Source organism: Cheilinus undulatus, linkage group 23, assembly GCF_018320785.1.
Source record: "Cheilinus undulatus linkage group 23, ASM1832078v1, whole genome shotgun sequence".
Lineage (NCBI taxonomy): Eukaryota > Metazoa > Chordata > Actinopteri > Labriformes > Labridae > Cheilinus > Cheilinus undulatus.
Window position 1 is genome coordinate 6663713 of NC_054887.1, and position 22128 is coordinate 6685840.

The 22128-nt window shown below is 39.1% G+C and overlaps 1 protein-coding gene across 5 annotated transcripts in view; it reads left to right on the forward strand.

Annotated features, from left to right (window-relative positions):
- foxp2 (forkhead box P2) overlaps positions 1 to 20561 on the forward strand; it is a 160275-nt gene extending 139714 nt beyond the window's left edge. For 4 of the 5 annotated variants that reach the window (XM_041780762.1, XM_041780765.1, XM_041780763.1 and 1 more), the window contains 6 exons: positions 2054 to 2157; positions 2305 to 2406; positions 4574 to 4695; positions 5995 to 6064; positions 6833 to 7140; positions 17088 to 20561. In XM_041780762.1, coding sequence (XP_041636696.1) covers positions 2054 to 2157; positions 2305 to 2406; positions 4574 to 4695; positions 5995 to 6064; positions 6833 to 7140; positions 17088 to 17232 — 851 coding nt within the window. In that variant the 3' untranslated portion in view covers positions 17233 to 20561. The remainder of the gene's footprint in view (positions 1 to 2053; positions 2158 to 2304; positions 2407 to 4573; positions 4696 to 5994; positions 6065 to 6832; positions 7141 to 17087) is intronic. The other variant, XM_041780764.1, reaches the window with a different exon arrangement.
- The last annotated feature ends 1567 nt before the right edge of the window (positions 20562 to 22128 follow it).

Sequence of the window (22128 nt, forward strand, 5' to 3'; positions counted from 1 at the left end):
CCCAAACACAATTTTTTAACCCAAAGACAATTGTAGAAATTATTATATCCTGATTTTAGTTATTATATGCAAATCTAATTTTAATAACGTAAGAGCAGAAAGAACTTGGCACCACCCGGAGATCTCTGGCGTCCCCCTAAAGGGGTCCCGCTCCTGGGTTGGGTACCAGGGTTATAAAGCATGGTATGGTATGATATCATATCATATACCTTATCTTATCCTATCACATTGTATCATACCCCACCGAATTGTGTTGTATCGGAATCGTATCCTATTGTACAGTATCGTATTGTATCATATTTTATCTTATCTTGTCTTATTCTATCATTTCATACCATATCCTATCTCACCTTTTCCTATCAGATCCTATCCTTTTGTATGGTATCATATCATTTTTTTTATCCTATCGTACCATATGTCCTAGCATATCGTATCTTAAATCATATTGTATCATATCCTTTCGTATTGTATCCTGTCAAAGCTTATTGTATCATATCTGATAATACTTTATCATATCCTATCCAAACCTTTGGAATCATATCATATCATTTGTTCTTGGATCTTATCATACCTTATCGTATCCTATTGAATCCTGTCCTATTATATCATTTCGTCTTGTATCCTGTCATACCTTATCGTACGGTATCGCCAGCCATAAAGAAACAATTGAGATATTTTAGCTCCATATTTCTGGGGGTGCCATGTTGTCTAAACATGCAATCATGTTTATTAATGATTTCTGACTGGGGGGGTTTCTGTAAAGAGTCAAATCAGTCCGTTCTGATAAAACAATTTCAATATTGATCATTTTTGAGGTTGATTTAACAGCTATAGTGGTATAAAGACAAAAGACACACTACAAACCAGAGGTATACTGAATTCAATAGTCTTTTGGGGTCTTGTTTAGAGGGTTTATCACTGTTACGTGGGATGGTATAGTATGGTATGGTATGGTATTGTATGGTATCATATATGGTATGATATTGTATAATAGAGAATTGTGTCTTATATGGTTTTGTATCCTGTTGTATTGTATCATATCTCATATGGTATAGTATTGTATAGTACGGTATTATATTGTATCCAATTGTATCATACACCATCACATCTAATTGTACAAAGTCTTTCAATTTGTAAACCCAAGAAATATCACTTCATACATTCTCTTAAATTGAACACAAATTACACTTGACCTGCCAAAAACACAAATGCAGTAAACCCCTGCGTGAATGCAAATTCAGTCTAGAACCGTGCTATTGTGTAACTGGACAGCACCTCTTATTTGCCTCTGATTAAAATTAAACCCACACTTTGTTGACATTGGCGCAGATTATTCCCCTTTAAACTGAATTTATATTCAAATGTAATGACATCATTGTGTTGAAATTGGAAATTACATGTGCTGCCTCTACCGTGAGCACACTGCACCATTAATAGTATTTCTAATGAAGTTCTCTTACTACTTTTAACACACACTGACACGCATATGCACACACACACACGGCGAATACATATAGACTGACATAAACACACACAGAGGCATGTTGGTCTTTGCAATGTAAGATGTCTGGTGGGTTTATAAAAGCTAGCCTGTGTTTAATCACTCTATATGTAAATAGACAAGAACTTCCTCTGTGCATAAATATTACATGAATGTTAATTAAGTTCAAATAATAGTGAAAAATACAATATTTATTACATTAAGACATTCCATGTGTTAAGCTTTGCATTTTAAACGTTCTGTCTTTGATGTTTATATTTACTCTCTGTGTGTTTAGTGTGAAGACACATAAATTATTCAACCTCACCCTAACTAACTACACGGATCTCATTTTATGGATGTATTAGTGTTTAAGATCTCTCACGAGAGAGATTAATTAAAAATGCATTTTGTTAGACATGGAAAATGCTGATTTGATGTGCCCCCTACTAACCCCCCTTTTACCCCACCCTCTTTTCCCTCCCCCCTTTTTCTCTCTCCCACCCCTTTTAATTTTATGAAACCTTGAGTGAATTCAATACCTAAAGGAATAAAATTTACCAATTATTTCAGGTGGTGACACAGTATTTATTTTTCCAGAGATTGCCCCAAACTACGAGTTTTATAAGAACGCAGATGTCAGACCGCCATTTACTTATGCAACCCTCATAAGACAGGTGAGTGGGAAATAAATTAACTTTGCCTGATTAGATTAAAATTAATTGCTGCATGAATCATGGCTGCTCCCTCTCTCTCAACATGTTGGTGTGTATGTGTCTGCGTGTCTCGTTAGTAAACCATTATTTGATGTCATCTCATTTCAGGCTATCATGGACTCTGCTGACATGCAGTTAACGCTTAATGAAATCTACAGCTGGTTCACGCGCACGTTCGCCTACTTCAGACGCAACGCCGCAACTTGGAAGGTAACCTTGATGATCCCCTCACCCACCTGCACCCCGCTGTGCCCTTTCAGTGCCTCACGCTCCTCCTTACATTTCTTCAATGGGGCCCATTCTCTTTCTTATTTATTTTTTCCGCACTTCTGCCTTTTCTGTTTGGAAATGACAGCCGAAAGAATTATTCTGCCTCAGATATCGTTTTCTAATTTGGTGCAATTAATAGCGGAGGCTCAGCGCGGAGAGGAGAGGGCTCTGACGCACTAATTATACAGCAGCCACTCCATCATCAGCACCTTTTGTTAAGAGAGACACCCCACCTCCTACTCCTGCAACCACCTTCCCTCGCATATCATTGGTTAATTAGGAAGAAAGATGGCTGTTTGCTTGTTAACCAGCCTCAAAAAGGGGGGGAGGCCAGAGATGCATGCACAAAAAACACATAAACTGTGTCTAACAGAGGGGTTAAGGGTGCGGAAAAGAGGAAGGGAAGTAAGAATTGGCCTGTCATGGAGGGAGCGCTCTTTATTTACCCGCACAAAAGGGCCCATTTGTATATCTGTCCCGACAACTTTATTGTCCTGTCCGCTTGCACAAAGATGGTAAAAAATGTCTTTCCTGCAGCACATGTTTTACCCAGAAGTGTGTCTGCCTGCTGATAAAGAAAGCATCAGTGTCTTTGCTGTTTTTATCCCTCGGCCCCTGCGTGTCATTCGTTAGCCGCCGTTAGCCTTTGTGGCTGCGCAGAAGACTGGAGGGAAAACTCAAAAAGAAAAAAAAAAAAAAAAAAACAGCCGCTCATCAGCATGCAAGACATGGCGCAGCACTAGATTTAGCAAAGTGAATTAATTTGGATTTGGGATGCAAATGAGCACATGGGCGTGTGATCACCAATTCAGGAGGGCATGCAGGAAAAGATGGGTGCCCTTTTCCAGTTTGTTAGGTACAGTACGAGGCATGTTTTGCTGTGTAATAACGTTACGACAGGCTGCTGGATGCGCACAAACAACCAAGAAAACATGCCTCCTTTCTGGAAAAAAATCCCACCTTTGTTCCTGGTGACATTAGAAATATCTCTCCTCCAACAACCAAGGTGATCTATTTACATCTACATCCCCCACAATCCCCTTTGTAAGCATTAGCAGGATGATCAGCGATGGGCTTGTCATTTGATTAATGGAGAAAATTTGTTTAAAAAGAAAGAAAGGTAGTTTAATATCTCAGCTTGGTCTCATCAGCTCAAAAAGAAAGATCTGCCCCCTCCTCCTCTTACCCCCTTCTCTCTCTCTTTCTCTCTCACCCAGAAGCTTATTAGTTCTAACTATATAGCATGCATAATAAAACTGCTCATTTGCTCATTAATATTAAAATTATCATATTCAGAGCCATGGGCATTAAGATCAATCAAATCCTGGGATTTTCAGGTCAGATGCGAGATCTGCTTATGAGTTTTTTTTCTGAATCCCTTTTTCTTTGGAGAACGAGGAGTACACACAGCAAGGGGAGGAAGATGATAAATATGAGAGGCAGGGATATTAAAGCCAAGGTTATTATTTGTAGAGTCTGATGCATGTTTTAATTATGGTCATCTGGTCTTATTAATACAAGGGGGCTTTTATTTATAGGTGTCTTTTATTTTGTAATTAATAAAAACACCTTACAGTGTGAAAGATGGGTATTTTATAATTAAGTCTTTTTGATGAGCGATAATTTGAGCTTGTTTCCACTTCGACAAAGGCTATTTGGACGTGTATTTGACACACTTCACCTTAATCTTCCTTTGAAACACGCGCTGACAAAAGGGCCTCCTCATGACTGTCTTTTCTGGAGATTCTGTCATCTTTAAAGCGATGTGTCCATTAAGAGGAATGCTTTTCCAGTGCAGAAAGGGTTACTGACATCACCATTATCAAGGCCGGCATTACCACTTCTGTCACCACCATAAGCCATTCGCTATGCTGATTACCTCCTTTTAGCCTACTTACTCTGATTGATATGTACTGTGTGCAGGACTTGTAAGAGCATTCGCTCTCACTCAATTTTTACTAATTAAATCAATGGTGCGTGAATGTTAAGAATTTCTTCAAAATGCAAGAAAAAAATCAATCTCCAAGGCTTCTTCTTTCTGCTAATGAGTGAATATTATTCATTTTTTTACCTTGTCCCTCTGACACGTGTGCCGATGTCTCTGCAGAACGCCGTGCGCCACAACCTTAGCCTGCACAAGTGCTTTGTGCGCGTGGAGAACGTGAAGGGGGCGGTGTGGACGGTGGACGAGGTGGAGTACCAAAAACGCAGGTCACAGAAGATCACAGGGTAAGGATTCTGTCACGCCTGCTTAAATCTACAGCTGGAGGTCAACGACATATTCAGGGGGAACATTTTCTCTGATTCTTTCTCTGCTTTTATCATAAAAATGGGATTTTGATTCTCTTATTAGTATTAAATAACATCCTGCACAGCTACATGTTGCACATGCTGTTTATACTATTCCTTATACATTCTTTGTTTTAGAGCAGGGGTGTCAAACTCAAGGCCTGGGGGCCAAATCCGGCCGGTGGTACAGTAATACCCAGCCCACAAGATCATATTATATTTTTATTATAACTGGACCACGACAATGAGGTCTGCAGATTTCCTCCAGTATACCAATGTAAACATAACCGTAATGATTTAAAATATCCTAAAGTCGTTAAATATCTAAAAAAAATTAAAAATTATAGAATAAAAGGTCAGGAATGTGGCAAAATAGATTTATTTGTGTTTTCATTTCATATTTTGAATTTTGCATCCCATTATTATGACTTAAACTTATGTTTTTCACTTTTTTTTATATTTGACCTTCTTAATCCATAACTGTGACTCTGTATCTTGTATTTGGACCTTTCAGTTACACAATTTGAAATTTTAAGTCATATTTTGACCTTTTTTAACTCAAGATTTTGAATTTTATCTCATATTTTGACCTTTTCAATCCAGTATTTAAAATTTTTATCTCATATTTTGAGGTTTCAGATTTACAATTTTGAATTTTAGGTCATATTTTGACCTTTTCAACTCAAGATTTTGAATTTTTTTCACATTTTTTATCTTTTAAACACATAATTTTGAATTTTCTCTCGAAAATTGACCTTTAAAACCCACTATTACAAATATATCTCATATTCTGACTTTTAAAGCTCATGTTTTCAATTCTTATCTCATATTTTGACCTTAGAAAGTCATGATTTTGACTTTCTATCTCAAATATTTTCCTTTAAAAACATTATTTTGACTTTAATTTTTTTGTTTAGACCTTTTAATTTTATTATTTTGACTTTTTGTCAAATGTTGACCTTAAACTTTTCATTGTTCCTTTTTTTTAAGTCTTAAAATAATTTATAATCAGTCCCACATCAGTCTTTTTCCCCATAATTCATAACTGGTGAAAAGAGGTTGACAGTTTACGGTTAAATGTTGACCCTGTTTGGCTTTCCTAAATTCAGAATCCGGCCCCTGCTGTTATTGAGTTTGATGTTCCTGAGTTGCTTGAATATGTCACTGTATTTAATAACAACCTTAATTTTAATTCTGATTAATCTTTTATTTTTGTTTATTTGTTTGTGTTGCATTCAGGAGCCCATCACTCGTCAAGAACCTGCCCTCCAGTCTCGGCTATGGAAGTGCACTAAACGCCAGCTTACAGGTAGGAAGCAGCCGCCTCAGAGAACCTCTGACTCACCGGCTGCCTGCGTTTGACTGACAGGCAGGACGACTGACTGCCTGACTGATTGACCAATTGAGTGACTGAATGAGCGTGGTTTCTGTGAACAATAGGGCCCCACATAAGTGCTCACACACATGAGAGCGAAGCAAGTTTTTCCAGGCTCTTCTCCCTGCTTCTTTTCTCACACCTCCCTCTTTCTCTTTCCTCGACTTGTCAGACTCACAAGGCCACCCTGTGGTCGATTCAGGAAGCAGCCCTCCCTCCTTCTTCTCCCTTCTTTTTCCCCTTTTTCTTCTTCCTGCTCTGGCTGCCTACCTAGATTGATGGCGGCGTGTGCAAATGCAAGGGCATGTGCATTAATATTTATCTAAGCTGTCATAAATGATTTGGCTTCATAGTGTACGCCGGCGAGGTGCTCATGGCAAAAACTTTAAAAATTTAATCACTGTATATAACTTTAATGCGCAGCAGGCGAAAGTGTCAGGAGTTTTTTTTATTATTTTGAGGTAAAGTTTGGAGGGGACTTTTTTTAATAGCCATAACGCCACACAAGGGCATGTGAATGGCAGTCGGGGGGAGGTGGTTGTCAGCAAGGTGTCACAGGGGGAAAAATAGCCTGCAGAATGAAAAACTTTATCATCAGACGACTGTTTTTTCATAATTACACTATCCCACCTGCCATTTTCTTATTGTTTCACCACACCTGACTTTTCAAAATCTTACACTTTTTCAACCTTTTTCTTGCAGGCTGCCCTGGCAGAGACCTCCCTCCCTCTGCTCGGGACCCCCGGCCTCATGAACAGCGGCTCCGCAGGCCCGATGGGAGGCAACTGCCACGGCCTCCTGGGCGGCGACCCGTCCGGCCTGACGGGCGGAAGTCCACCTGGACTCTTGGGCGGCAGTCCACCTGGACTTCTGGGCGGCAGCCCCCCAGTCACGCTCAGTGGCAGCCCCCCTAACCTGTCGCACTCGGTGCACGAGGAGCTGAACGGCTCGTTCGACCACCTGGACACTAACGGACACAGCAGCCCCGGATACTCCCCACCTGTACACATGTGAGTGCATTCAGATTGAAGATAAACTCAGGAAGTGCAAACAGTGTTGTCATAATTGCTCAAAAATATGACAATATGACAAGATGCATCTTGCATACTAATGCAGCATCAAGGAAGTGACAAAACAACAGAAATCGGATTTTTTTAATTCAGTTGGTTGCCAGATTTACCAACAAAAGTGAGCATCCAAATCTAAAAACTTTGCTGGAAGTATTCCCACATTTAACCACTTAACCTTTCATACAAGCAACATACTTAGATGATAAATAGTGCATGATAACCTTTTTTTTATACGACAGCTTGTTTTGATGATTTCTTAAAATCAGAAATACAAAAAAGCTTCAACAATGTAAAAATAGGATTTCAAGCTTCTGCACTCTGTAGATTTTTATGACTCTTAAGTCCTTCTTTTTAGAATTTTCTCAGTAAAAGAGAATAAATTATCTAAAAAGTCTAGTGAAAAGTCTCTTTCTTTAGAAAATAATAATGGTTCTTGAATACCTGGACCCTAACAGACACAGCAGCCTCAGATATTTCCCACCTGTACACATTGAGTTCATTCAGGTGGTTGATAAACTCCTGCAAGTGATTCTGCAGAACTGTGCAAACAGAGTCATAATTATATGATAATTAGGGCATGTTAACAAGGATTTCAAAATTTGACTTTTTTGTTATTGTATAAAATCAAGGGGTAAAAGCTGCCTCTCTTCCTTAAAGGTACAGTGTGAAATATTTAGTCTAGTTGCATTTAGCAGAACAAACTTTGTAAAACATGAAACTTGATATAAGTAGGACTTTCAAAATAAGTGTCAATTCCCTGATTTTAAAAATGTATTTATTTATGTTATTAACTCAGAATAAGACTTTTATTCATTAATAGGGAGGGGCCCCTCTATGGACTCTGTCATCTCTTTAACTTTTGCATCTTGTCTGTTCCTACAGTACAGAAGGGACCAGATAACAGATTTGTTTTTTTTTTTATTCCACTGGTTGCCACGGTGATCATCAGAGGAGAGCATCACAAACTAGAATCCAACTGATAGATGTTGCTTATGTTCACAATTCTACACACTGTTCCTTTAAGACAAGCATGCAAGAGTCACAGCTGTGTGATAAACCTATCTGATTGTTTCATAAGAAACATTTAAAGCTTAAACACTTTGTAGGTTTTGATGATTATCAAAATCCATGCTGTACCTTTAAGACAAGCATGGCAGAGTCATAATTATGTGATAAATAGGGCATAGTAATCCTTTTTTTACATTTTACAGCTGTTTTTGATTGTTTCATAACATCAGAAATGTAGAAAAGCTGCTAAATGTAAAAACAGCATTTGAAGCTTTAGCACTTTGTAGTTTTTTTTTAACTTTACAGCCTTATTTATCAAAATGTCCTCATTACAAGAAGACTTTACTCTAAAGTCGAGTGAAAAGCCTCTCCTTAAAGGTGCAGTGTGTAATATTTAGCAGGGAAGCATTTAGCAGAACAGACTTGGTAAAAAAGAAGTCTCAAATAAGTGTTAAACACCAGAATTTTTAAAATTATTCTAATTTTATTAACTGAGAATAAGCTTTTTTACTCATACATATGAACGGTCCTCTTCTAGGACTCCACTACATTGGATTTTTGCATCTTGCCTGTTAGTACAGTACCACAGAAGGGTCCAGATACCAGATTCCCATTTTTTTTTAATTCCAGTGGTTTCCACTGTGACCACTGGAAGAGCAATCTAGAAACTGACTGTTGGATGTTGATAATACCCCCAGTTATACAAGCTGTACCTTTAACACAAGCATGAAAGTCATAATGACATGATAAATAGTGCCCTCTTTTAGATACGACACCTTATTTTGATTGTTTTATAAAATCAGTTAAACAAAATATGCTGCAAAAATGTAATAGGCCTTCTGAAAAAGGACATATTTATTCATACATCTAATGAAAAGCCTCTTCCTTATGTAAAAAACATATCGTTGGTTCTAATTTGACAAAACAGTAGTGTGAAGCTGCACCTGAATCTTAAAAAAATTCACTTTATTGTTGGGTAAAATGAAAAACTGAAGAAAAATCTTGCTCTAAAATGCATCTGAATGAGCCTTTACCCAAACTTGAACGCTCTATCCGTGCAGCCCACTGACCTCCATCAAAGTGAACTCATTATCCTGTTACCCAGAATCCCTTCCTGCTCTCTCACCGCACTATTTGAGAGATAATTGTGTCACACACAGACTCACACATCTCACATTTTTATGAGCTCCTCTCTGTGAATGCTTGTACGCGTTCCTCCCCCTCCACTCTTACACTGAATCCACTCGCTGTTCTTGTGCCCTTTGTTAGTTTAATTGCCTGATATTTAACCCTCAGTACCGGAATGTTCTTCAGTTTGTCATGACCCCAGGGCAAGGTTCACTCTCTAGCACGTATCATATCATAAGCACACTTTTCTCTGTGTGTGAGGTGAGCCGGACATTTTGATAACACTTAGTTCTCCGTCTATAAATAGGCTCTATTACACATTCGCCTTTTAATTACACCACCGTCTGCATTATGGGGGTTTAGCTGCCATATTTTATGCAAGACTGTTCCTATTAATATTAAGCAAGTGTGGCATTAATTACCCTAAAAATCTCTCCCTTCCTCATCTCTGTTTTTAATGGAACTCTGAGAGAAAGTGGCTGTTTTTGAAAAATTGATGGTGTGAGTTTCAGGAACGTCTGGAGCAGAAATCACACGCTCTCATCTGCTGTCCATCAAAACTTGTGGTGCAAGATCATGCGACATTAGCTTACCGCTCTTGTAATGGATAAAGGATGCACTCAGAGAAGAAAAGAGTGTTTGGGAGGCTCCACCAGACGTCCATACATTAATCTCTCTGGACGTGTTTACCCTGTGCTGAAATAGGGTGTTAAGTGGAGCAAAATCCAGCCAGCCTGAGACAGAATCCCAGTGTTCCCACTCCCCCAGCTCATTTAACTTTTAGCAACCGGACAGCATTGACTTCCTTTCGCTTGCTTTCTCTTCTCTCTGGCCACGCCGCCCTGACACCAGAGGACGAGACGCATTCATCCATCCGCCGCCTGCCTTTACACCCCCCCCCCCCCAACGACAACCTCAAAATGGAAGAAATGTGTTTTTCACGACCGGCTTTTCCAGCGTGTTGTTTAAATAATGGAGTGGCTTGTAGCGCTAAACTAAATAGCACATCACCTTGAAGGCCTTTCTCAGGAGAGGACCCCATCAGCAGAAAACAAGTCGATCCAACAATTAGACCGACCCCCTCCTTTACCACGCAACGTCTGGAGGTTAATGCTAACTGCTTAACCGCAAACCAGATCGCCCCAGGCCATGCCGGGGTGTGTGAGTGTGTATCCGCTTGTGTGGATGCATGTGCAATACGCTCATGTACACCCTAAGGGGTATTCTTAAAAGAAAACCAAAACTGCAGCTGTAAAATTAGGTTTCCCAACGCAAGCAAATTAGCAACTTTGCACAGAATGAAAACTAGTGGAGTTAAATATTTATCACAGTCAAAAACTTCACCAGGAAAAGCAAATAAAAGCTCAAAATATCAACCATTTCATTGTCCCTTAATGAATCATACATAGGAGTGTACTACTAAGTCCTCCACCTCCACCCAGCATCAGACCCCCACGGACTAATGACCTTATTTGCATCCCTGACATACCTCTGCATGATTGCTGCTGCTAATCTCCATCTGATGTGAGAGCAGGCATCTTAACAAGCACACAAACGTGCGATCTTGAACGTGCACGAGTATTTATTACGCCGCAAAGTCCGGCGTTTACTCCTGAGTGACTCAATAATGGCAGCTAGCCATTAAGCACTAAATGGCTCCTTCACATATTTTAATAAAGTGTCAGGTCCGTGAAAGAAGCGCTGCATGATTTCCAGGTGCATGTTTTTCCTTAAAGACACAGAAACACAGTAAAATGCTCTTTATTTATAAAGGAGGCCTTTGGACACTCATTCAGGACATCAGCTGATCTGTGTCATGGACAGGCAGGCGCAGGAGAACATCCTCTAAGACAGTGGTTCCCAATCTTTTCATTTGAGCCCCCCTTACCTTTATTGTAGCAGAACAGAGGACCCACACAAACAAAAGATGCTACATAGATGTTTAAAAATAACATCAAATTTTAACGTATTATTGCTCAAATCTAAACACGATAGCCTCACAGAAAGGTGTCCTCACATAGAGACCTCTGCATGAACAGTCCACAAGTGTTTTATTATGATTTTAGTGAGTATAAGTAATTTTAATGACCTTGCACCTTCCCTGACATCTCTGGTGCCCCCTTAAGGTGGCCCTGGACCCCATATTTTGAACCGATGACCTAAGAAAATGTGTAAGAAATAGTCATTTTTATCTACTTTTTAAAATGTGTGATGCTAAATCTGCACTTGCATGAGGTTATGACAAGATAACCACATGAAAAATAAATGTAACCGATAATTGAATTGTTAAAAATGCAGCAAAAGGTGAACAGAGAGACTTAACATGGGATCATTTTGGATAAAATTGGCTTGTATTGGGGGGTGCAGATATCATAGGCCCTTGGGAACAACTGAGGCACACAGATACGCCCTGAAATGTGTTTTTGCAGCATATATTTAATCTAAATCTAACTTACTCACTGTTGTTGATTAAAGCAGTCTGCTGTAGCAAATCCAAACCTTTATGCACCTGTTGTCAGGCACTTTTACACCAAATTATCCAACACATGTAGTTAGAAATAACAGGAATACCACCTAAGAGCTGTAGCTTTCTAAGAGGTTGACCAATATTTTGATACTTTATGATACTGCAAGTTTTCAAAGGATATTATCATAACAGTGGTTATCTTAAATAGTGATAGGATCGAAACATTTATGTGCAAACATATGTTAAAGAATCTTGAGTTGCTGTAAAGTCTAAGTAATCACACATGGTTGAACAAATTCCCAAAGCACACCTAGACTTTCCTGAAGGCACACCAGAGAACCTCCACACCATTCACCAGAAATGTTTACATGCAACTGAAAAAGTTGATTTGGAAGGTGAAGATGGCCTAGTGCACTGGTTCCCAACCTTTTTACCTAAATGCCCTCCCTACTCATTTCTAAGGAAAGCTAAAAACCCCCAGGAGAGGATCTGTTCATTTTCAAGGAAAAATCCTCAAGTTTAAAACTTCAAAAATTTACGAGAAAAAAAACTGACATTTTTTTACTTCCAAAGCCGAGAATCACAACTTTTATTTGATGCAATTATAAAGTTGGGAAAAAAATAAAATCAAAAATCCAGCCACTTTTTTTCAGTTTGTTTTTTGACGATTTTTTACTTAATGTGGAAAATGTGAGAGTTTAAAAACTTGAAATGTTTGAGATTTTAACATCAAAATTGAAGACCATTTAAACTTGATTTTTTTCTAGATTTTCTCATAAATTTCCAACTGTTCAAGCACTGAAATTCTGCGTTTGTTTTCTTGTAAATGTTGAATTTATAATCTCAAAAATTTCCCCTTAAAATTTCCAAAAAATTAATGGATCCTTTTATTTTTTTTATATTTTAGGGTGGCCCTTATATACCATTGTACATTATGTTTCTTACAATGATTTTTAAAAAATGTACATCTTAATTTGACCACGTCAGAGCAGACAGGGTCCTGTGCTCCCCTGGGATCTTTGCTGCCCTCTCTGGGGGTGCTTGGACCCCTGGCAGCCAGGTTCAAGTCTGGCCTGTGGCTTTTCCCCTGCATGTCCCTCCCCTACTCTCTCATCCCTGTTTGTCCTCCTCTTAGTCAAAAATTAAGGCATAAAAAGCCCCAATATATGTATCAAAAAACAGCAAATTGGCAAAAAACCATAAGTACTTCTTGAAAAGTTGACTATAGAGGCTGAACGTGGGATCATTTTTGAGTAAACTGGTTTAACTTTAAAGCCATAGCAAAGTAGAAAACTGATATAACAAATGTAATAACTACAGGCTTTATTTAGGGATTTTACATCAATTTTTTTTTTGTATTCTCTTAAAAAGAATCACTCTGGACCTCTGTGGGCCAAACTTCAGCCCCAACCAGAAATATTTCCATCTTACAATGACAATAAAAAACAGAGACAATACAGATAACAGCTTCCAGTTTTGTCTCATAAATGTCTGATCTGATCTTTACAAATGTATTATCTTTAAATCAAATTAACCAGGGCGTTTAGCATAGCATGAGCCTCTAAATCCATTTCAAATCTGTTGGATTTCACTGAGTAGAATTACAGATTAAAAATCTGCACAGTCTGGATAATATTCTACCAAACAACAGCAGATCTAAACTCACTTTTTGATAAACTGCTGCTACGAGGGAGCATAATTAGTGTTTTTCTGTGTCTGTAACCTCTGACCGAGCTGTTTTTCTTCCTCTCCTCTCTCTGCCTGCGTGAATCTTGGGGGCAGAAACAGAAATATTCATCTCTCTGCTTGCATCCTGCTAAGATCAGCCTCCTCTCTTCATCCCACCACATCAGAATATTAATTTACAGTATTTGCCTCTGAATATTAAAGTCATCTGTACCTTTTAAAATTCTTTTCAAATTCAAAGCCACCGCGCCCCGCTCCCCCCTCCCCCTCCTCCTCCTCTCCCAGTGATGAAGGCAGCCCAGGAGAGCGGCTCCGAGACGAGTCCTAACATACTACCACTTGATAAGTCTCCCTCTCTCTCCCCCCTTGCTCTCCTCTTTCAAAGTCTACGGGGATTTTCTGATGCATCCGATGTGTCAGAAATAATTAGGTTTTGTCAGATTTATCATCGTGGCACAAACCCCTCTCCCCGACTCGGGCCCCCGGATCATGTTATGCCTTGTTTGTGTGTGACAGCATTATTATTCTTGTTAGTCGCCCAACTCTTTCTTTTTTTTATCTCCACCCACTCTTCTGTTGTTCTGAAGGGGGAGACGTCCCGCTCCCAGCGCCACGGCTGCTTCCTGCCCAGCACTTATTGACAGCGGCTAAAGATATTCATCCATTTAGAGTTAAAAACATGTATCATGGTGTCCGAGCGAACTGCCGGGGCTGAAGTTGATTAATGGCAGAACCTAGCTGCCGGTTTTTCCTCTTGAGGAGCGACACGCACAGCCCCTGCATATTAACGAGTGGCTGCGCTTTCTATTAACTAGATAAAAAAGCCTCTCCTCTGCCTTTGCTCCAGGGGGCTCAGGGATGAGAAATTCTCCATTATTTATCATGTGGCCTGTTTTTTTCCCCCCTCCGCTTTTTCCTTTTTCATGTATTTCAACCTGGTGTCATCAGTAAACTTTTAAATGCCAAACATGTCTGGAACATCACAGCTTATCGGCCTTACAGGGGCCGTGTTTTTTCATGCAATTTTCATGCGCTTACTTACAGTAGACGTGAGGCATCATGTCGAATTAGCGTCTCGCAAACAACATGGTTGTTGCTCTGCTAGATAAGGCATGTAATGGCCTTTTTTTTTTGATACAACAAAATATTTATCTGGCAGCTGAACAGCACACTCTGTATTCTGCACAGGAGAGAGGAAAAAGACCAGACAGCCCTTCTCTTTTTTGTACATTATTTAAAGTGATAACAACTTTATTTATGTTGCACTTTTAAAAACAAAGCTGCAAAGTGCTCTAGCTGCATGAAAGACATGAAAGTTCTTCAAATGTGGATTTAACCCTCTGAGTCCGAAGATGTTTTTAACCTTTTTTTTTTTTTCATCTGGACTTTTTGTCCTAAAAAGCTTCTAAAACACCCACCCTGTGGTGCACAGTCAGCCTCTACGCATCATTCTTTTACAGACAACCTGGGCTTCAAGAATATGTGTGCTGCAGAAATGTCACTTATATTTTAAAAAGTTATGGAACTATAAAGACAAAAAAACAATAACAACTGAGACTTTTTATTAGTACAAACTTAAGAATATTCACAGTAAAAGATGGTGGCTAATGCTAAGCTAGTGGAAAAAAACTATCAAAAATGGTTTTAAAAATGGATTAAAAAACATACGTTTAATATCAGAGTTATTGGTGTGAATTTAGTCTTTAAAGACCCTAAAAAGTCATCCAAGTTCCAGGCTCTGAAGGCATGGATAGCTTCATTAGAATGGCAAAATGTAGGGCTTCCAGAGGGACAAAAAGAAAATGGCTATGATTTAGGGTTCTAAAGTTATCACTGCAAACAGGAACTGCCTCAAACAAAGCTAGCACTAAAAGTGCAAGGACTTTTTCGTAAATATATTAATATATCGAAGATTTTCTCTCACAGAATGAATACTTTTTTCACTTTATAGGCCCAGAGAGATGGGAGAACAAGTTCATGCCCAAAAAAATAATTCCTAGTCATTATATTTTTGCTGCATGTCAAACACAAGGCCACCCATAAGGGGAACATAAAAGAGAAAGTTTTCGGGAGTCCAGCCAAGCTGGGGGTCCAAGGAGGTCAGCAAAATCCTGGTTTACTGTAAAGTAAAGCTGTGGGAACAATGTTTCGTGTTCTCTCCTGAATAATAACCACTCTAATAAAGCAACAAAACATGAATTTTCTTTATTTTTTCTGTAGTACAAATATAGCCTTTTCAAAATGTAAACCCCTTTTGTTAAAACAGATTTATCTTTGTATAGGTAAAGTTAAAAATGTGGTTAGGCACACTGAACTAAACCACTTGGAAAGTTATGTAAGACTTTAAAGCTTGGCCATAATGAGCACAAATGTCAGGATGCCAGAAAATAAAATGGAAAAATCTGAGAAAATTTTCATGGAAAATAATTGTATAATTGTGTTAGAGGGAAAAATTGGCAAAAAGTGGTGAAATGGCCAAAAAGCAGCAAAAATGAGTTAAAACTGGAAAAAGAATGGGGAAACATGGGCAAAAAGGGGCTAAACTGAGTGAAAGCAACCAAAATGGGCTAAAGATACTAAATGAGATATAAATCCCAAAAAAAGTGGTAAAATGGTAAACATCAAAAATGGGTAAAACTGGCAAAACAACAGGAGGCAAACATGGGCAAAAAGTGGCTAAAAAAGAGTGATAAGCAATCAGAATGGCTGAAAAGTGGCTAAAAAGGGATATAAATGCCCAGAAGGTGCAAAAGGGTGGCAATAAAGTGGCAAAGCAGTGGAAAAATTGGCAAATGTGCAAAAAATGGCAATTATTGTTGAAAAAGCAACCAAAATGGGCAGAAAACAACAACAGTTTTGATATAAATGCCAAAAACATGTGGCTTAAATTGGTTAAAAGTGACAAAAGCCTTAAAACTGGTTGAAATTGGTGAAAAAGGTCAACAAACAGCCAACATGGGCTGGAAATGGCAAAAGAAGTCATGAAAATGGGTGGGAAAAGAGTTGAAAAGCGGTTAAAAAGTTGCACAAATAAATAGGTCCGACATCAAATCCCACTTATAGTTTGATTAATTTTTCAGCACTACAATAAGTTAGCTGTCAGCCAAATATAACACCAGTCTTACATATTCAACACATGCATTGATATCATTAATAGGTTTTTTGGGGTTATTTTTTGGGGTGGGGGGGTAATTCTATGGGCAGCCCTGGTCACACATAAAAATCTTCAAGGTCAAATTTCTGTTTTTTTCTTTTGGTTTTAAAGTCCCATTCTGTTTTTTTTGTTTGTTTGTTTTTTTAATTCAAGCAACATTACCGCAGCACACATATTCTAAAAGTCCAGGACAGGACGTTAGATCTTGATGGTTCACCACAGGGTTGATGTTTTAGAAGCTTTTTAAGACAATAAGTCCAGGTGAGACAAAAGGGCTAAAAATAGCAAAGGGCTCAGGGGGTTAAAAAGCGAAACCCCATGTAAAGCAATGGGAAAAAGTCAAAAAAGTACCAGTGAAAGGAAAGAAGTGTGTGATTAGCTGAGGAATGTAGTGATATAGCACTTACAGGTCTAACATTTCTCACCACTGTCTTCGTGTCACAGGCCGCCCGTTCACGTGAAGGAGGAGCCACTCAACATGGACGACGACGACTGTCCGATGTCACTGGTGACGACAGCCAATCACAGTCCGGAGCTGGACGACGACCGGGAGCTGGAGGAAGGGAACTTATCAGAAGACCTGGAGTGACTAGGATACAGCTTCTGGTCGACGTATCCCTCCGCCCCGCCGCACTGTTTCTCTCACACAGACTAGAAAAAAAAAAAAAGAACCACTCCACAATCCAAGCAAAACCACAGCTGACTCTCTCTCTTGTCTCTCTCACCACTGGGACTATTTATTGAGCATGCATCCGGATGGAGACCGGTCCAAAGGAACTCTTTGTTGCAGCCCTTTGGGATCCCCCTCGAACATGACAGGCATGAGATGTCTGATTAAAAAAAACAACTCCTTGAGACCTATTTCTTTTGAGATGGCGTGGCCACGTACAGTACAAGGATGATGGACTCATGGATGGGGAAAAATAACCTAAAACAAATGAGCAAGTCGTGTTCTGTTGAAAGCTAGCGGCCTCATATACTGCCAAAAAGGAAGACGTTTTATGTTTGTGAATAATCCAACCCTTCCCCCCCAGTAGTTGTTAACGTCTAGAGACAATTGCTGGTTCAATTCAAGTTGTTGCTCTGTTATCATTTGCACAGGAGTAGTCTCAGAAGTTTGTGTCACTGCCTGTATGTTGCTACTATTATAAAAACCAGTATATTATTTTTAGCTCTTTTTTTTTTTTTTACCATCTTTTAATTTCAGAAATATTTTTTTGACACCACCAACTGTAAATGCCATTCCCTGAATCGCACCAGAGACGGAAATGTGGTACCAAGACTGTTGTTGCAGCTGTCCAGAAAAAAAGAAGAAAAAAAAAAACAGAAAAAAAGGTTGACTTCCAGTCTATTATCTGTTTGTGATTAAAAGTGAAAAACTGGAAATTCAGTTGGGACAAGTTTGTGTAAAGCACCATTTACAAAACAAATGCATTTCTGCATAATTTTCCTTCTTGCTGTTCTCTTTTACCTCCTCGTTCGAAAGCTTTGTCTACCTGCAAACAGTCACAGGCAACAGCTAGAAACCAAAGCCAACACTAGCAATGGCCAATAGCTTATAGACAGAAGGCACCAAACTCCTCTTGGTCTTCTGCCACTTTAAACTAGTAACAAAGAGAAGCTTTTGTTCCACAAACTACCTTCGAAAAACCTCTGGGATTGTTTCATTTAAGCCCTATACAAAGATGATCACGAGTTAAGAGAGAAGGGGAAGGAAATGCTGATTTTGATGTGTAATTTGAGAACTCTTAGAGCGTCCACTTTGGGGATTTTTCTGCCAGACGTACTGTAGGTAAAAAAGGTGATGTGATATTTGATCTGCAGTCATTTTTGTGCTGGTGATTTGCCTGGTAGAGAGCAGCTAACTGTTAAAGTGGATTATGACCAAAACAAGACATTTGTGTATTCAATGGAAGTGCAGAAACATTGTGTTATTGTGAAATTTATTTTGTTAAACATCACACATCATTGCTTTTATTTTGTAGGGGTTTTAATTTTATGTATTGTCAAAGTGGGACTGTCAGAATAATGTTTTTTTGTTTTGTTTTGTTTTGTTTTTTTTTCCGAGCCGCGTCAAAAACTGAAAACATCGCTAACCAAACATGAAAAATATCTAGTAAAGCCAAATAATTCATGATAACAAGTTGAAATGATGTGGCTTGGTCACCAGGAGAAGCAAATAATAAATAGCCATTGAGGAAAAGGATATGGAAGGTTAGCCTTTTCTAGGTGATATTTGCTTTAACTCATCACTCATCATGTGCTTCAAACTTTAACGCTACAACACGGATGTGCTCTGTAAAGGTAGCCAGCTTTTTATAACACACCTGGTGTTTACAGAAACTAAAGAGTAGTCGTCATTCCATTTCCCCCACTGCTAATGTCATCTAGAAAAGTGTTGTTGCTTTAATGGTCACTTCTGTTTTCAGTAAACCAAAGTTACACAAAATTCTGCCTCCTCTTGTATGGGATAAAGAGATGCTAAAGCAACCGCGCGCACGGACCCCGAGCTAACTTTCGAAGAGTGGCTTGTGCTGTAACAACCGACCGAAGTGCAAACACTGTGTTTCCTAGTGTTGCTAAGGCTAACACGCAAACACGTGCAGTACTGTACAAAACACACGGCATGTAAAATACACATAAGTCAAGAGGGTACTGGGCCCAGGAACAAAGCTTATCCCTTCAATACTTAGCTGGAGTCAGCACTTGAAGACCATGTTCTTAATAATCTTATCACACCAAATAAAAAGGACGCTGCGTCTTTCAAAAAAAAGAAAAAGAAAAAAAAAAAAAAAAAGGGTTCTCCCACTTACCCAAAAAGGCTTTGGAAAGCTTCTACCTCTGCACAACAAATTTCCGAACAATTCTGACAGATTGCACGAGTTTTAGGAACGCCACAGGAGCTGTTACACTTTCCTACGCTTGTCTCATAGGACGTGGCTCGAACCAACGTTTACATTCCCTGAAAGATTTGCATTGTAATAGGTTGTCCTCAAACATTTGTAGAATGATAATGTATAGATTACCTGTAAGGGACTATTGTGTTTAAAATGCATGTCTAAAAATCATTTGGTGGACTGGAAACAAGAACCAATAAAAGAATATAATAAAAATCATCAGAAAGATGGCCGTACAATGCATCGGAGTGCATTACCTCAGATATACTGTTTTGGGAGGGATAAAACCTGTCAGCCACAGAATGCATATTACCTGTAGATTTGCATGGGTTTTGTATAAATTAAGTAAAAAAATGTCTAAAATAGTTGCTTGCACATAATACCAGAAAGACCTCCAGAACTGCGATCTGCTCCTCCACTAGATTTTAGGATTGTCTGGATTTTCTGGGTTGATTTTGTCTGTATTTTGATAACTGTGCATACTTATGTAAAAAAAAATGTTGGTGGACCCATAAAATTTACCAGACTTTTTTCTAAGAGGAAAAAAAATCTCAGTGTTTCTTTTCTGACTTACCTGAATTTTTACTGTTTCTCTCTCATTGCTCGCTAAGAATAGCAAACCTGCTTTTTCTGCATCTGCTTTGCGTAGCTGTAAGGCTTAACCTAATGTGTGTATTTATTGCTTGTACCTCTGTGCATACTTTATGAAGCATTATGTCTGGCAGTTGAGTCATGTATCCTTTCTACTGCTATCCTTCTCTAATTGGGAATATGATCCCCCTATGTATACAGTAAATTGGGACTGTAGCAAACATATGTTTATGTAATTGGTGAAAACTTTTTATTTTTGTTTCATTTCCTTTTGAGATCCTTTTTTTGATACTTTCATTACTGTGTACTGTGTCCATACGTTAAAGGTTCTCTGACATTAGAAGGTCATGGTTGAGAATTGTAACAGACGTTATTATTTTCTGTATTCATGGCATTTCACTGCTGAATAAAATAAAGGACCAAAACTTGGAATTTGAAAAGCAACTGTCTACCTCCAGCATCAGAGAGTATTTTTTTTTATCCCTGTCTCCTCTGTTACACATATATCTTTTATTCTACAAAGGCACAGCCATGAAAATCTAGCTGGCATTACACTTTTAGGAGCTGCTACTTCAGAGATGTGAAGGAAAAGGGGCTTGGAAAAAAAAAACAATTAAATTTTAATGTATATGTTACAAGGCTTTGTTCCAGCTTGCAGCACCTAGAGTCTTGTTTAGAAGAGCGGGACAAGAAGGCACTGTATTGCCCACCCCTCTGGACCTGTAATGGGTTTAGCCTTTGTATGATTCAAGCCCACTGCTTTCATGTACCACAAGCATGTCCCAGTATACACGGAAGCACTACCTTTTTTAAAGGCTTTTGGATTCTGCTTAGGAAAAGTGGTTTTGACGCAGACCACATTATTAAATCTGTTGTCATGCTTGTGTTAAAAAAAATGACCTTATTACCATCAAGTTTCTGCTTCATGTAGGGAAAACAATGATGTGAAATTTCATCAAACGTCTTGCATTTTTCATCAATCTCCAACACGGCAGTTTCCTTTTGACACTTCAAACAGGGGGGAAAAAAACATGCCTTTTAGCCTCTCGATTGATGGATGTTGACTGCTAAAACGCTATGACAGGCTGTGTGGCTAAATCAACTCCAGCAGGCCTACCACACCTTGTCGGTCATGGAGCAGCCAGACACTGACACCCTCATTGAGATTCAAACTGAATCTACCATGACCAATGGGTTGCCCATTAGCTCGTCTGTATGCCGAGAGCCTTCTACACGTTCCAAAGGGTGCTCAGGGACATCGTGGGACCCTTTGAATCATGTCCGCTGGTCATTTAATCGTAACGCTGATGCATGTTCTTTTTCCTTACCATATGATGTCCCATGAGGGGTCAGAAAACAACAGCATTTTTCATAAAAGGCGCACTTCTCTGTCTCTTTCTCCCCCCCCCCAGATGACAGTCCCAGGCATCAGCCATGGCAGGCTCCTGTTATCTCCTCAGCAATGGCGTTCCGGAGCATTAGCTAGCTCGCGAGGCACTCGTCTTCCGTGCTATTTATGCACTTGGAAGTGTTTGTGAATTCAAGTGAGGGATCGCATACGGAGTGCAACAAGGGCCGCTGTGTACTACACAACATCAGAGGCAGCTCCGACATTAAAGTGTGAGAGCGCCTGCTATAGACCCTTCTTTCAAAGGCCATGAAATAATAATGGGTTGTGGTTAGAGAGGTATCCGTGAGTCACACTGGCTGCTTTTCATAAAGTGGAGTTATTTACAGTACGATGAATAAAAGAAAGGGTAGCTGCTGGTGCAAGCCTTTTCCACACGAATGGTGGGGGGAAACAAGTCCCTCTAATATGCAGTGGCAGTGCAGCACACTACAGCAGCTGGGAAACAGAAACTGACATATGAGTTTATCTGGGAAAAACTGTGTCAAAAATTGATCGATATATGGGAAATTTGCATTTTCCTTTTCTTGCCAAGAGTTAGGAAAGTAGATAAAAGTAGACTTTTATGTCTGTGTTGCAGTGTTAACTT